The sequence below is a fragment of the Platalea leucorodia genome (genome assembly GCF_965183815.1).
Source record: "Platalea leucorodia genome assembly, chromosome: 1".
Classification (NCBI taxonomy): Eukaryota; Metazoa; Chordata; class Aves; order Pelecaniformes; family Threskiornithidae; genus Platalea; species Platalea leucorodia.
This window is the reverse complement of record NC_138823.1, coordinates 144,817,616-144,834,634: the sequence shown is the minus strand read 5'-3', so window position 1 is coordinate 144,834,634 and position 17,019 is coordinate 144,817,616. Positions and strand designations below refer to the sequence as shown.

The 17,019-nt window shown below is 40.1% G+C and overlaps 1 protein-coding gene across 1 annotated transcript in view; it reads left to right on the top strand.

Annotated features, from left to right (window-relative positions):
• ADAM22 (ADAM metallopeptidase domain 22) overlaps window positions 1-17,019 on the top strand; it is a gene marked incomplete at both ends in the record, with an annotated part of 132,955 nt that overhangs the window by 68,216 nt on the left and 47,720 nt on the right. The window contains 3 exons of the mRNA XM_082309222.1: window positions 8,260-8,342; window positions 12,925-12,988; window positions 13,639-13,708. Coding sequence (XP_082165348.1) covers window positions 8,260-8,342; window positions 12,925-12,988; window positions 13,639-13,708 — 217 coding nt within the window. The remainder of the gene's footprint in view (window positions 1-8,259; window positions 8,343-12,924; window positions 12,989-13,638; window positions 13,709-17,019) is intronic.

Genomic DNA, 17,019 nt, shown 5'->3' with positions numbered 1-17,019 from the left:
GTATATAATGCATTTGCCTGACCTGATGGTCCTGCAGGCTGGCACTTCTAACGTACATTTGCATTAACATTTTTTTATATCTGTTTATTTCCTTGCTATTACTAGCTTACTTTCTACATACATCCTGCTACTGAGAAGGATTTCCTTCTGTGGTAGCTTTCAGTATTAGGAGTCCTTCCCAGGCCATGTTTTTGAATATACTACACTAGAATGAATCTCAGATCGTGACTCATGTAGGATCTTGCAGGTTTAATTATCTTGTCTTCCTTTTCTTTGTGACATAAAAAAATAAATTCAGTGTTTTTAGCTAGTCCCGGAGGGGAAAGAATTTGTCAGAAAGTGGAAGCCATCAAGAGCTTAAAATGTACATCCTGTTGCAGATGTGGGCCGCAGTGATGAAGTTCTGCTGAAGTGAGAAGTCAGGTGACGTTGTGACCATCAGGAGACACCTCTTGAGTACTCTCTGCTGCAGTTTTCACATGCCCCAGAAGGAAGACAGCAGTCCAGTGCTTGAATTTGCAGAAAATTCCTGCCAAACTTTGTCTACCTCATGAGTTATTTTCCATGAGCTACAACATACAGCATACACAGGCAGAGAGTGGCATCAACCAAGCATTCTGTAAACTCAGGCAGTGCAAGGACTGGGTATAGCTAAGAGAAATTAACTACTACTATAACATTTAAGAACATTAAATCCCTTTGTAGAAGCTCTTTTTAAAAAATAAAAGTATCTTTTTGGGTTTAACTTAATCCCTTTGAGGGGGAATTAAGCTAAGCAAACTGAAGCTGCTGTACTTCCAAAAGAGCGCTTCCATGCAAGACTTCAGTGTGCTATAGCTTGACATCTTTACTTACATGATCTTGGCTTCTTTAAATAGCTTTGCCTAGACACATCTGTTGTTCCCTATGGATACCAAACTGGCACTGTATTATATACAGTAGGTTAATGTTTCTAGACACAGTCTCAAGCTCTGTGAATTCTCACTTAAAGAGAAGTTTCTGTCATTCAGAAATAATGAGCCAATAAGGACATCTAATTAGTATTTTTCTCCATTTTACTCAGAACTTTATCTTCTTCTGACTGATTGGTATCCATGTAGGTGTGTGCCAACATCTCATCTTCTGTGTTGTGTTTATAGTAATCTTGTACATCACGTGCTTATAACTTGGCTTCAGACTTGAGGTAGGCTGATGAACTGATGTGACAGATTAGTATGGGTAGATTATAAAGAATTTTCATATAGTCCCTTAAAACGTTTGCTCCGTTTTCCCTACGTACAGGCATGCACGAACAGGGCAAAATGACTGTCATTAAAATGACTTGTATGCCATGACTCAGAGACACTAGGCACTGCTACAAGAGCCAACTTAAAGACAACAGAGTAGGCAGGAAGAGGTAACCGACCCTGTTCTCCTCTGTCTCATCTTTATCCGGCAGCTGATAATTAAAATAATTTTCTCTAACACTAAGGTAAAGCAAGGCAAGTCAAGAAGCTGTTTCCCAAGCAGATGCCAAGGCAGCTCCCAGACCAGATGGCGTTGTGCTAGCATGAGCTCTCTGTCCACACCCTGCGGCTACGTTCGTGGAGCATCTTCTCTCGTAGCTACTGGGCAGGAAACACAAGCCTCATTTGGCCTCCGAACCGGGAAGCTGGGCTGATAGCTCATGCCATCTGCTGAAAGCTCCTACCATGAGTCACCAATGGCAGTTGGAGCAAGTAGCCTGTGTGCAGGATCCTGTCATGTACACGTGTGTGTATGTATTTTAAGAGTGCTGCCAACAGTTGTTAAACACGGGCATTTTGTGGAGAAGCCTTAGAAGCGGTGATGCTTTATCCTAATTTTGGAATCCATATTTCCGATTTCAGAATCTGAAATAGTGTTATAACCTAACGTCACTACAGTGTGTTGGCTCTGAGTTCTATGAGTATATGTGATAGCTGTCCTCCTACAAAGGGAGGGCACCGTTCACATTTTCAAAACAGTTAGTTAGCTTTCAGGAGTCTGCAGTATACCATAGCTAAGTCTGGAGAACTGCTCTGCAAAGAGGTGATGTCAGGGTCCCTGGCATTGTTACTGGGCTGTGCAAGGGCTGAGCCCAGGGCTCTGCTGCAGGACAGCACAGCCCCGCCAGCTGGGCCCCCACCTTTGCTGAAGCCCATGTCAATTAAAAGACATTTTCTCTCACCGCAGTTGCACAGGTCAAAGTGCCATTTTTACTTTTCTATTTACAAATAGAAACCTATCCGTATAAAGTCGTTTTCTGCCATAGAAGTCAGCAAGAAGGTGTGTGTTTTCTTCTGTTGCTTTCTCATGCAGTCTTAGTTATCACTGGGTCAAAACTTGTACAAGTATTAATAATTTGTAAATAGATCTAAGTGATTACTAAGGAAGCAGTTTTAAAACTAGTGACCCCAGAATGGGTAGCTCTTTAAAAAGCTAATCATTATCTGACACTTCACCAGTGGCGTGGTCATTAGCTGGCCTTTTGGGAGCTTTCTGCTGCAAGGAAAGAGGGAGCTGTGTTACTAGGATCTGAACTAGACCAGCAGTCTCCTTTCCTTTGGATTAATTCCTTTGGATTAATTCCTTTGGATTAATGACTGTTAAAATAGGAATATATAGCTGCTGGAAGAAGGACATTATTAATTTTAGGGTCAGTGCCTGAGTGTAGCATGAGTTTTAATGGCCAGCACCTCTCCTAATTGCAGAAAATTGCTTACTTGAAGATCTGATGTCGGGTGTTATTTGAAAGCAGATGAATGTGCATCCTTAATTTTCCTCCCCTGGGAAGGTCAGAGTGTCTCCGAGGTGAATAACAAACACTGTCAGTGTATCGTCAGCAGATGCTTTCTTCACTGAGACTGCAGAGAAAAGTGAACTGCTGCCATCACTGTTGTGGCTGTTGTTTTGCTTTACTTATTTTCCCCCTTCATTGTGAATATCAGTTAATGTGTTTTTCGTCTCCTTTGTGTTTAGTCAGCAACTGGTGCCTCTCTGGACAGCGACAAACTATCTTAAAGGATAGAAATGGGGACAGATTTTACTTGCATTGTTAACATCTCTGCCCTCTCATTTTTTAGTATCTTTACCACACTATCTACCCAGACAGGCTGCAGGGAAACTTGGACTGACATGGGCAGAAAGGGTTGCATGCTGGTTGGCGAGGAGCTGTAGCAGTTCACAGGGCAAGATACCCCTAATTCAGGATTTTGCTGTAATTATCCAACTTAAGCATCAAGATGAAGACGAAGTCATAAACTGACCACTATCATAATGATCCATTTGTTTTAATTGACCCTGGGGTCATTCTGATATTTTTTTTTTTTTGGTAGGATGTTACTACATTTTTAGCTCCTTTTTAGGCTTCTTATAAAACATCTGTGTATTCTGTTTTGCTCTTGGAAGTCACCAGTAAGGCTGAGAGGTTTCATGAAGGAAGGAGAACTTACTGAACTGAGGAAATGGACAACCACATGCCACTGGCAGAAAATTTGCCTTGCGTTGTGCTGACCACAGCATGAACAGTGGCTGTGCGGCTTGTGGAGGCAAAAATGTTGAACTTCTCTCTGCTGTAGCATTAGACTGCCTTTGGATATGGTGTGAGTGTGTGCATGCGTGTGTCGCAGGCCTGTGTGACAGGCATTGTCACCGGACTGACCGTATCTCATGGGAGATGATATTTACCCTAATTTTCTCCCAGACTCTACACTGGCCAGGTTCAGTTTTAGAGCAGAAAGGGGTAAATGTGCTGCTCACACTGATGGCTGGCATATGTTAGAAGAGCAGTCTGATTTCCTCTTCATCTTAACACTAAACCATTCCTCAGTAGCTGAGACAGGCCAGTGTGGAGGTTTGATTTACTGAGACGGGCAATTATTGCCTGCTTTTGAGAGAGCAGAGAGGGGCTCTAATAGCTACAGGAAGCCAATAGCTCTTCACAAAATACCCTTGATTCTCTGGACTGAACTGTTGTTGGTAATGGTGCTAATTTCAGCTCTTGGGGGAAGTCTTATTTTTCATATGGGGACAGAATATTTTTTAGGAAAAAATGAAGACTTTTTTCAGCTCCTGTCTCACTGCTACAGATACCAATAGAGAAGAGACAACCCCAGTCCTTCAGTGAGTGTTTCGAAGAGCAGAGTAAAAGAAGGTAGATGTGATGATTACGTTTAATATTTTGGTAGTCTTAGGTCTCCCATATACTGCGATTCTTCCTGTAGTACGGTGTATTTTATTATAGTACCTTCTATAAAGGAGCTTTACTACATGTCAAAACCAACAGGATTTCAGCCTCAGCACTACAGGGAGGCAATGACAGTAAACTTCTTGTCCAAAATTATGTGCTGTAAAGAAAACATTGACCTGTAGAGTCCCTTCAGTTGTCCTGACTCTCAGTACAGAAGCAGTCCCAGACTTTGTAGCTTTAAGTGCTTCTCTCTTCGCAGGTTTTGTGAACTTGAAAATGAGTCTCCCGAAAGGACAATACACAATTTTCACCCTCCCCACCACATGCCACATGTTACTGGCATGTTTTATCTGCTCGAGACACTGTTAAGGAGTGCTAAGGAGTCACTCTTCCCAGAGGCATCCAGTGCTAGTGCATGGTTTCACTGCATCACCTCTTATTTCCTTACTGAAATTATAACAGTCCTCAAAACTTCATTTAGGAGTATCCTGGCAGCAGGATTTCTTACACTGAAGAATTCTCTTTAAAAAAAACCCCAACACAGCACTTGTGCATCAACTACTTGAAAAAAACTAATTTCATTTAAACCCCTTAGATTTTATTAACTGGTTTGAGGTGACTTACATTATGTTGATAGGAACATAAGTCGATGTGTAAAAAATATCCCCCAGATGTCAGCATATAGAAATAAATGTTTTGTAGTAGTAAAAATTGGTCCTAGAGACTGAGAAGATCAGAGTTATATTTCTGTCTCCACCAGAATTACCATGCGCTTCAGTAGATCAATGAGTTGAATTGATTTGATTAAATAGAATTTGTGTGTCTGAGTTGTGTTTTTCCTAGGCAAGAATTTAGAGCTGTTTTTCTTATATTTTTCTTTACTAGATCTGTATGCATAAAAATTTGGTCATGGATTTATTATGGAATAAATTAATTTGGAGGTACCATCATGGGGCATTTATTTGATGCTCATTAAGAAGATCAGAACACACTTTTGAGCCACAGACTTCGTTTTATAGTATGAAAAAAATGTTCCTCCTGGTTACAAAGACATGGTTTTGCAAACTAATGGCGCTTGAGATTCTACTTCTGGTACATATTAACTACATTTTTTGAGAACAAACCAATTTGTCTAATTACTCCAAATTCCTTCCACAGCTAGAACTCTGTACAACTCCCTACTGACAGTCTTTTCAATATCATTCCCATATTCCTGTGCTTACTCCAGTTATATCTTTTACAGGACTACTACCGCAAGAGTTCTGTTTAGAGAGTATTTTATTACTCATAAGGTCTTAGCTCATCCATACAGTTTGATTGTGTAGTTTTGTTATTAGCTTACTGGCGTCTCTCTTTGTTTACTTTTTATTCATATATTCTGGAAAGACCTGAAAGCCTTAAGCAGTACTGTGATCCTGTAGTGGGGGACATCCTACAGACTGAAAGAAAGAAAATCGCAAATGAAGAGAGCTTAAAGTAACTAAGATATAGGAAGTAAGTAGGTGTAAAAAAGAAGAATAAAATAGAGAAAATGAGCCAAGGTTTCAGGAAAAACAAAGTAAGATGTAATCTGTCTAAAATCCTATGTAACTTGGGATGTTGGTGGCTAAAATGCATGTGAGTGCAAAGCAGAAACTCAAAGCATCTCCTTTTCACTTGTACTCCATCTGAGTCCCAAACGCTTGATGGTCCTGAGAAATGCTGGTCCAAGGGTGATGGGTTGTACATCTTCTGCCAGACACCCTGCTGTAGCCTGCTACAGAGGCTCAGCCCTGGAGCTTCTCATGGACATGAGCCATATAAACATCAGCACAGCCTGTCGAACATTACCTGCGTGGCACTAGTAGCATTTTCCTGCAGATGTCTTAGGAGAGAGGTGCCCTGTGAGGAAAGGCTGAAAGAGCTGGGGTTGTTCAGCCTGCAGAAGAGAAGGCTGCGGGGAGACCTTATTGCAGCCTTTCAATACTTAAAGGGGGCCTACAAGAAAGATGGGGATAGTCTTTTTAGCAAGGTCTGCTGCGACAGGACAAGGGGTAATGGTTTTAAACTAAAAGAGGGTAGATTTAGACTAGATATAAGGAAAAAAAAATTTCACAATGAGAGTGGTGAAACACTGGAACAGGTTGCCCAGAGAGGTGGTAGATGCCCCATCCCTGGAAACATTCAAGGACAGGTTGGATGGGGCTCTGAGCAACCTCATCTAGTTGTAGATGTCCCTGCCAGTTGCAGGGGGGTTGGACTAGGTGACCTTTAGAGGTCCCTTCCATCCCAAAGCATTCTGTGATTCTACGATGGGTAGCATGGTGGTCACTCTGCAGGTCAGTTTGGTGAAGGTGTTCTGTATCTGCACCAGATACACAGAGAAAAAGATGCTCAGGTGGATAGGCAACGGAGGTGGCTGCTGTCACCGCAGCAAGTGGAAGGAAGAAGTGATGTGTAGAAGAGAGGAAATAACGAGATTGAAAGAAATTGGAAAAACAAAAAGTGTAACACTCTTAACCGAAGATCTGCCACAGGGATTCTCCTCGCAGAGTGAAGCAACAAGCCTGCTAAATAGTGTCAGACTCGTAGTCTGTCGGATCAGGTGTTGCATTTCTCTGTAGCCTGCTGTTGCTGGTCATGGCAGCTGCGAGCTGCCCCCAGGTACGCCGCGCTGAGTGCTTTGGGGTCCAACAGCAGCATGGCATGCATGAACACTCCAGAGAAGATTTTAAGGAGGAACTAACAATTTCCAGTGACCAGGCTGAGATCAGGTCTCTCTCCCTGCGAGCAGCCACGCTCTGTCAAACAGACTCCTATACTCTCTTAAGGAGCGTACCTCAAAACAGGCACCCATACTTTGTAGTTGCTTTCAAAAATAGTTTGTACACCTTGTAGAAAACAGAACAGGATTTCCTGATCAAAGCACAGAACTACCAACATATTCTATGTGTTTTCTTCCCTTTTGCCTGATCTTGATTAATTTTTTTTTCATATTTGAAAAATAAAATCCAAGAGCATTTAATGTCAGATGTCTAAAATGACTGTGCTGTGCATCATGCAAGTGGCTGCTGGTATCTGAAAAAGCAGTAATTGTAATGCCTTTCCCTCCCTGCAGTAAATGGACACAAATATTCACATGGCTGGGTACATTCGGCTAGGTAGATTATTCATACATTTGCTGGTAGGGAACGGAAATAGTAAAGTGTCGCTATTTTGAAAAAAAAAAAAAAAGCACTGAAAATCTTCTTCATAGTCCTTTAACCAACAGTAGTGCAGTAATAGCTGAATTTGGCAAGGCAGTAATAGGTAATTTCCTCTGCAGGGTAGAGTGGCAGTGAGCATTTAAGGGATGTTTGAATTGTTTTTCTAATTTTGCATGCAAATATTGACATTGTGCAATACTGAATACATTCAGTGCATGTGCAGTAGGGCTTACTTGGCTATCCATGTGACTTTTGTGAAACTAAGGGGAGATTTTTTGAGTAAGGTCTGCTGGATTTGATTTGAAAGGCGTATATTTTATTTGCAGAAGAGAAGAGTCAAATATTAATTTTCATTATATTCCTTTACTGCTTGGTTATACTTAAAGTTTCCATTACTTTTGAAGCACTAGTGAGCACTTGCAATTTGTTCTCTTTTTTAATCAAGTATTATTATTATTTGATAAGCATACCTTTCTTCTCAGGAGCAGGAAATTGCCTTACCCTCAGAGCAGAGTTCATCTTGTCCAATGTAGCCACGTGCAGACCAGGTGTTGAGTCTAAGCCCCCTATTTCTAACTCTTTTCCTAGTCAATGAAGAAAGATGATCACTTCAGAGTTACTTGTCTCTGAAATCTGTCTCAGGATGCCAGGGATTTAACACTGAGAGTATCTCCATTCTGTGTAGAGAGTTGAAATGATAATGTTTGTCTAGGTACCAAACCATGGCTAAAAGGAGATGGGATGAACACCCTTGTGAGTGGTAGTCAATTCTTGGTGCCATGTCAGTGGGTTGGCAATGTATTTATGAAAAAGCACTGTTTGACAGCATGGAGTGTGATAGCGTGGGACGTCCTGTGGATTTACAGTCTCAATTTCCAATTTCAGGGAGGAGAACATTGCTATTATCAGGGAGAAATTCGAGGAAATCCTGTATCATTTGTTGCCTTGTCAACATGCCATGGATTACAGTAAGTCTGCTGTTTTGTTTTTACTGGCCTTTGCTTATTAGTCTTTTAGGCAAAATAAAGCTGTTTATAGTAAAATAAGTGCTATTTATTTTCCTACTAGTTTGTCACCAATATTAAGTACTCAACAGTCTTTAGAAAAAATGGGTTTAGTTTGAACCTTGCAAAATCCTTGTTTGTTGGTTTTCAGAATTCACTGACAAAGCACACAAGTTTTTTTTAATTTTCTTTTAAACTGAGGACATATGACAGTGGCCAGGTATTGTTTTAAGATAATTTATTGTAGAGGTAGAAGAGTAAAAGTAGCTGAAAACATCCTATTCTACAAGACTAAAAAACACTGCAAGTATTGACACGAACCATTTGGAAATTGTGTTCTTTTCTTGTTGCTACAATGATGTATTTTATCTTTCATTTTTACTCTCTTTACAAAGGAAAGTGTCAGTTTAGAGTTTCTCTTGTCCTATCCATTTTCTTCACAGAATTGTGGCCTTAACCTGTGTGCATGGGATAATACCTTTGATATAGTGAAATCTTGGAAAATCTGGAAGAAAGGATATAAAATTGTGCAATAATGATTTTTTTAAAGTACATCATTTAGTGATAATATAATTAAAGTGCCTGTCATCTGAAGGTTACATGGAGCTGTGTGTTGATTGTACAGCTTTTGGACCTGTCTACTTTTGGCGCTATTAAAAGATGCTAGTCAGGTTTTCAGAGCAACCAAGTAACTTCAGTGTCTGTTGAATCTGGGAATTATGGGATCTCAGCACTTTTGATACTGAGATCAGCCTGAAAAGTCATGGCAGCAAGTGAGCCTGTGTGGCGATTACCTGAGCTTTGCCTTTTTCTGAGGAAGCAGGGCTTAGCTGATGGAACTCTTCTTCAGCTTATTTTCTGTCTCCAGCTATTCTGTAGTTTTGGTATCAGCCATATAAGTACACACATTTAAGTAGTGTCTTTCTCTTATATTTGTATATTCTTTGTTAGGAAGGGGGAGAATGCATGCAGAAGACTTGTCATCCTTGCAGTTGTCTGATTTACAGCTGTGTTTATCTCTTTTATGATCAAGGTTGAACAGCTCAAGAAACCAGAGCCCAGTTTCAGTATGGACAGTGAGCCTAAAAATAGTAGCATCCTAATGCATCCTGAGCCACTGCATGGCTTCCATTAGCAGTGATCCATTAGGTCTTGGCCCCTGCTAACTCCTAGGAGAAAAAGCAGAAAGGAAGGAGAGCCCGCATATGTCCTTTCCTGCCCTCCTTTTCTGGGTTTATTCTTAAGACTGACCCTCCTGCTGCTCTGTATTCTTAAATTGCCTGATATTCAAATTGGTCCCTTCTAACACAGTTATGTGATGAAAGATGCATTTTTTCCCTGTATAATTCAGCTCTCCCTTGAGAAGCATCTTTTTTTTTTTTTTTCCCCTTTTTCTGATACAATAAAGTTTTAGCTGAGTTACCCTTCACACAGAATGCAATATGAAGCTTACTGTAGCAGGCTGGTAATTTTAGCATCCAGTATGAGAAAGTAATGTTTTCCTGAGCAGCTGTATTAAACTCACATTCTCTGACACTGCATTTCCATCATTACAACTAGCTCCTCCACAGTCGATTTTAAATGCTAAGTAATTGCTAGAAACTCACACTGGCAATCGGAGCTTCTTAGCTCCAACCACAGTTTGGAGCTTCTCGCTGGAATAGGGGAAGCTGGGGAGAGTTACTTTCTAATAAGGTCTGCAGGGCAGGAGCTTTGCTTTCTTGAATTTTAGGAAGTGCATAAGACAGAACAGAATAACAAGCTTCATATACCCAAAGTTCATGCTAATCTCTTTTACTTATTAGTACCTCTAGATCTTGGCCAGTAACAGCAGAATTTTTCATACATGTGAGAGAATGTTGTGGTTTTTTAATCATAAATTATGAGTTCTTCTGTTGGTAATGTCTATGTTGTGGTCTTCCTTTTATTAGTTAAATTAATCAGATGACTGGCTGACAGAATACTTAAAATTTTTAATTTCTTCTCTTCTTAATGACTTTGCTAATGAAAAATGTATCTCTGCAACCTTAACTCTGAGCGAAACATTTTATTTGGAATGTTTTGTTTTCTGTGGGATATGCAGTAACCACAGTTTCCTACGAGTTAAAAAGCTTTGAATGCAAAACACACTGGTTGCTGGGATATAAATAAGCTATAGTCAGGCACGACTTGCAGCCTTGTGTTTCAAAGCGGGTGGCACAGACACCAGGTTGGTCTATGATTTTGCTGCCCACTGGTGGTGAATATAAAAACTGCTGTTATTACTGCAAATTAGACTTTCACGACTAGAAATTTGTCTGTTTGAAGTATATACATAATCAAAATTCAGGTTTTTGAAATGGCCTGTGTTTTGCTGTTGCTTTCTCCCTAACACATCTGTGAGTGTGTGATTTGTTCACAGACCACTAGACCATTGTAGTCGGTTGGAAAAGAGCCATGAATGCTTTGAGTGGGCAAGTCAGATCCGTAGGTCAGCCGTGACTATTATTCTTGTCACTGTTGAGTGACTTGATCAGAGGTCAGTGCAACAGTTGCACAAGAAGCCGTTTGCTGGTAGCACTTTGTCTTGCAGACTGTGCTTAAGTAAAATTGCAATTAGAGGGAAGGAAGTTTTGCCTGATTACGAGCTGCAGGATGTTCCCAAATCTCATCTTATTCTCAGGCAAAGAAGCTTCAGTAGGTGCTAGAGTATTTATCTTAAGCTGTGTAGACAGTATTTACTTCCAAAGAATAGGCACAGGTAATTTGAAAGGTGAAACAGCTTTAAGTTGTAGACAGACTCATGATCACACTTGATGTATGTTATACAGTCAGTAACCCAAGCTACTTCTGTGAATGCTACATGGTTAACCCCATAAGTGAATGACATTAAGAGAAGTATGCTCATCAATAGCTGTAATGGTTTACAAGCTTAATATACGCTTATGTTTCTTAATAGTCAGGAAAAGAATGACAGTATTTTACTGACTGCATCCGGTTCTGTGCAGAACCAAAATCAATTTTGCTGATTAAAAAAAAAAAGCTGCATCAGAAAAAAGAAAAGTATCTGGTTTTGTTGTTTATAATTCCAGTGGGTTTTTTTTTGATGCCTAAAAGTTTGCTAAAAAGTAATCTAAATAAATAAATAATCTTGCTTTCCTACTGCTGTTATGTACTGTGTGCCAAGTTTGAACTTACAGCTCATATTTATGGCTAAACTTAAAGCTCTTAGTAGTGGCACTTCGAAAAGGACATGCTGATACAGCCTAATCCCAACCATGCGTGTATGCCACTGCAACAGAGGCAAAATTATTACAAAAAAATGCTGATTTGGTTGAAGATGGGAATGGTAGTGATATTAGAAAAGCCCTTTGGTTTTATGCTCTTACAGAGTAATGTCTGTATCAACACTTTCTTTGACAGTGCAATTCAACCCCACTTGTGCATCCTGCATTATGTTAAAGACTAAACCTCAGTACACTCTTTACCTAAGTAAACTCAAGGTAACTTAATAGAAAACATCCTTGCAGAAATGGACCTCACCTTTGCTGTACATTTGAGTGGTAATGCAAAAGCATCTGGTGTTACTGTCACAGACTATCTTCATCTCTTTAGAGAACCTTAACAGTTCAGTTTGTTATTCATTTAGAGTTGAACTGTGTGCTGGAATTTAACATGGAAAATTGGTGATTGCGTGTGGGCAAGCAAAATGACAGATTTTCTGAGATACATAGCAATGTGCTTATCATGAATGACCTTAAAATTTCTGTGGTTGAGAAGATTTTATGCCATTAAGAAAGAGACCACAAGTACTTTGCCAGAACCATGGGTATGGCAGAAGGCTTGGTCCTCTGTATCTCTTTTCACCACAACCCATTGGAAGCCTGTTTGATGGGGTTTCCTATCTCCTTATCATGAACATCATATAATGTCCATCTTGATATGGTAATGCGTATAGCCATTAATGTTTCCTACAAATATAAACTTAAACTAACTCAATTTGTAAAGACCGTCTGTCATAATTATTATTGCTGAAATGCCCCAAAGAGCCCTCTATGCCCAAAAGACCGCATTATGCCCTTTGTACTTGGTACTATATGAAATTACTGAGGAAAGAGTTAATCAAAACCATTAAAACCTAAGGATCAATTCAATTCAATAATATTTTTATTTGGGGGAAAGCTGTGCACATATTCCAAATACGCGTGTTCCGAAAGACAGGTCCCTTGTTTATCTGTTGCAGGTAGATCTCTCTTGCATGGGAGTGGGGGCTCTGAACTGGATTTTCAGTTGGCTAAATTAGCCAATTTTTGTGGTGTATATATGTATTGTAGAGAAGCTTTGGGGAAGAAAGAAGAGTCTATATCACCACGGGAGGAATATCTTTCTTTCTGAAGCAAAGAAACAGAAGATTGACTCAGAATTATGTTCAGTTCTGAAACCATTTTTAACTGCTTCCTTTTCTAAATATTTAAATTTTTAAACTACATCAACTTCTTAAACTTACTTCCATGTTGCACCTGTATTTGTTTATTAAATCAGTATTTACATTTCCTGCTCTTGACAGTGGGATGTTCTATGATGGAAATCATACTTACCTTATTGAGCCAGATGAAAACTACACTTCAGATGTAAGTAGAACTTATAGGAGTCCTGCTGTGTTGTTTTTTGAATACAGACATTCATGGGTACAGGGTAGGCGTAAGAGACTAGGCCCAAAGGGTCGTCCCCTCATTCCCAACTCATTTACCTCATATGCGAGTCCCCATCATCACAGACAAAAGTAGACCTCCAAAAATTAGGCGGGGGTATATGTATATGTGTGTACTCTGTAACACTTGGATGTAGAGCAGTGCAGCACCAGAGGGTGATGAGGGTCCCTTGGAGCCAGCAGGAGAAGCCTGTGAGTGCCCTGTCCCCTTCTCTGGCACTTCCCGCTCTGGATTCATTACATCCCTCTCCTCCTGGTTCGGCCTCAACTCCAGTTCAGCAGCTCCTGTGACTCTCATCGTTGTTCCCTGGGCAGCTCTCTTAAGCCTAGCTCTAAGCATGCTCAGCCACTCTGTTTGATGTATTCAGATATTTCAAATAAAAGATGATTAACTGTGGCGTTAGCAATCACATCACAGCTTGGAAAAGGAGAAGAGTGTAGAGTAATGGTGCCTTGCATGTTCACTAGTGTAGGTGTTGGATAACAAGGACCTTTGGAACTGTCTATTTAATGCTCATGAGGTGGATTTGTTTATCCAGGTTTAATACATGCAATTATTTACTATTTCAGGATGACTTCCATTTCCACTCTGTTTACAAATCCAAGTTGTTTGAGTTTCCTTCGGATGACCTGCCATCTGGTATGATTTTTTTCATATTCATGGCTTACTGACTTGTTTTAGTCTAAGGCCAAATTTGTTAATGGTATTTGATAGATAATCTTCTGCTAGTATATTGTTTGTTTGTATATCTCCTTTTTCCCTGATTAAATAAAAAAGCACTGAAAAAAAAGAATCTGAAACACTGAAAGCACTGGAAAAGAACCTGAAGCACTGAAGAAACCCTGAATCCAATGAATCAAACCTCTCCTAGACCTTCATGTTGTGATTATGTTTCTCTTAACAAGTCACACGGTCTATGGACTGCATTATATGCTAGTTGTTGTAGAAAGGAGAGGACTGAAGTAGACTAAAGATGATGAAAATAAACCCCACATTGCCAGTGGTTGATAACTCTTCATGGATTTTTCCTATTTTGAGATACAGGGTGAGTACCACGGTGTGAGCATAAGCCTGGGAGACAAGAACTTGCCAAATATCGTTGCTGTTTAGTGACTCTCAACTCCAGTCCGTTCAGCATCTTTCACAGTACTGGCTGTAGTGCAGGTACATTTCAGTACAAATGAATTTGGAGGCAGAAGTGGTTTCAAGTGCTTGTAGTGATAAATCCCCACACACAGTTTATATTCTGTGTGGTGGGAGAAGAGGTTTTTAAAAAAACCGAGTTTTCATCTGAGAAGTTGGCTTGTTAATTGAAGCTAAAATTGCAGTATTTATGGCATATCCCCATTCTGTCAAGGATTTGCCAGTTTTACAGATGCGTTTTCCTATTCTACAAAATATAGCCTAGATAAATAAAACTGTCCTTCATAGATACTGTCACAAAACTACCTCTAGACCGGTTTCTTCAGGAGAGTTACAGATGCCCAGTCATCTTGTTACAAACTGTTTGTCCTATGGTAGCAGTTGGATCTGGGGTCTGTGTACTGTGTACTGCACATAGATCAGTCCTTTCCTGGAGCACAGTGTGTGCACGTTTGCTAGGTGTTAAGCAAAGTAGAATCATTCAGAGAGATAATGAGAAAAAACAAGGGAAATTGCTACAATTGGGTCAGCTTGATTTCAGTTCTGAAGAAGGAATCTTTCTGAGTCTAAACAAAACAGTATCCCAGCTTGGTGCCTCACATCTTCTGCTGAGGGTTGCCCAGGCAAGGTGGAGGAGGCATTGGGATGGAGGGGCAGCACAAAAGGCTCATGCAGGGCAAGATGTTGACATCTGTATCATGAAGCTTCCTACGGTCATGCACCTTAGACACATACCATGGTTAAATAGGGCTTCAGGGCTGTCACAATAGGGCTTCAGGTTTTTTTCACAGATATTCAGATATGCTTGTACAGTTTTGATTTTACCATAGATAACACGTAAATAGTTGCTGGCTTTGCTGTACAAAGCCAGGCATGTGACATAATGGAAGATGTTGCCATTAGATTGAATTAGAATCACAAGATTGTAGAAGAAGTTGAAAAGGAGATTTAATTGTGGAGTGCTAGTGGTCTTAATTATACAAATATTTGTAATGTGGATAAGAGGTAGAAGGTGCTAATCTCGTATCGCTTTATGTTTAGGATCCCATATATGGAGAAATAAACTTTAACTCACAGTCTGCTCTCCCACATGCCCATACTTGTTTTTGTAAAACTGTTTGGAAAGGTGTTTCTGAGGATTGTAGTGAAAGTTTCGGTAGATGTAATATATTATATCCTCATTACAAATCCCACCGTTTTAATTTGTCTGTGATTATTCAAGTTACCTCTGTCTTTAAGTCATCCTCCATGCATAGCCACAGCTCCAGAGGATGAGAGCAGTCCACACCACCTTCTGCTTTCCCGCCCTTTTCCCTGTGCCCCCAGGAGCTCTATCGTTCATCCCCTGCCTGCTGCACACCCTGCCCCACCTTTTCCTTCGCTCCTCGCACATGCTGCCCCACCAGTGTCTCTGCTGGGCACTGCCCCACTCTGGAGAGTGCTGACTGTTGTCTTGACTTTTCTTTTTTTGTTTTCTTTAAACAATATTTGCAATTAATTGCTAATATTATTGTTGTGATTGATTTTTTTTAAGTACTACAGCAGAATCATTATTATTAGTAGCAAGCACTGTGCTGGGTAACGTCATCAGTATTTCTTGTATTCCTTATTACTCTCATAATTTATCAATTTGCCCAGGCTAAGGAGATCTTCCTTGATGTCAAGATTTTCTTCTTATCTTTAAAAGAGTCTGTGTGTAAGCTAAGATTTCCACTCAGAACTGCGTTAGGAATGGACTGGTTGTATCATCAGCTTCAATATTGATGTTAGAAAGGCAAAAAAGTCAAGTAATAGGGATTACTTGATATCACTGATAATAAAAGCACGCACTATTATACCATAGTTTGATAGCAATGTACTTTTTACATTCTTTTGCTCCTTGGGTATTAAAAAAAAAAACTATTGCAGAAGAGAATTAATTGTACTGTACTTTGCAACGGTCTGAGGAGGTAATGAGGACTTTAAATAAGGAAAGCTTGGATGGATGACTTGGCATGCTTAGAGCATTTGACTTCATAATTTAGTAGTCTGTATTTTTTCTCACAATCTGTATATAGTGCCCTGACATGGTCTTAGACAACACTATGTTATTGAAGGTGTTGTTTTTCAAATAATGCATAACAGATGTCCTTTTCTTTTGAGGTCACTTGAAAGACGTGTAGATGTGGCACTTAGGGACGTGGTTTAGTAGGACTTGTCAGTGTTAGGTTTACGGTTGGACTTGATGATCTTAAAGGTCTTTTCCAACCTAAATGATTCTATGATTCTATGAATCCTCATTACACTTTTTCAAGGTAATATGTTCGCATCAAAATTTCCGCTAGGCTTTCTCAGCTATCTACATTTCCTGTGATTTTGCTGGTCATGTTCTTTTGCCTGAGGGTCCCTGGCTGGAAATGCACCCTGTGTGAATTCATCCAGCCTGTGAATTATAGTGCAGTGTTAATGTGTGTTAATGTGTTAATGTTAATGGCTGTATCATTCCCCTCTAGAGATGACTGACTTCCGATGGTGTGTAAAATAATCGCATTTGCTGGTAAAGTTATCTGAGACCCGATATACATATTGTACATTATTATTTTACAAGAAGTTCTGCGCTATGAGGGTGGTGAGGCACTGGAACAGGTTGCCCAGAGGAGTTGTGGATGCCCTCTCCCTGGAAGTGTTCAAGGCCAGGTCAGATGGGGCTTTGAGCAACCTGGTCTAGTGGAAGGTGTCCCTGCCCATGGCAGGGGGTGCAGAACCACATGATCTTTAGGGTCCCTTCCAACCCAAACCATTCTATGATTCTATGATTCTATGATTTT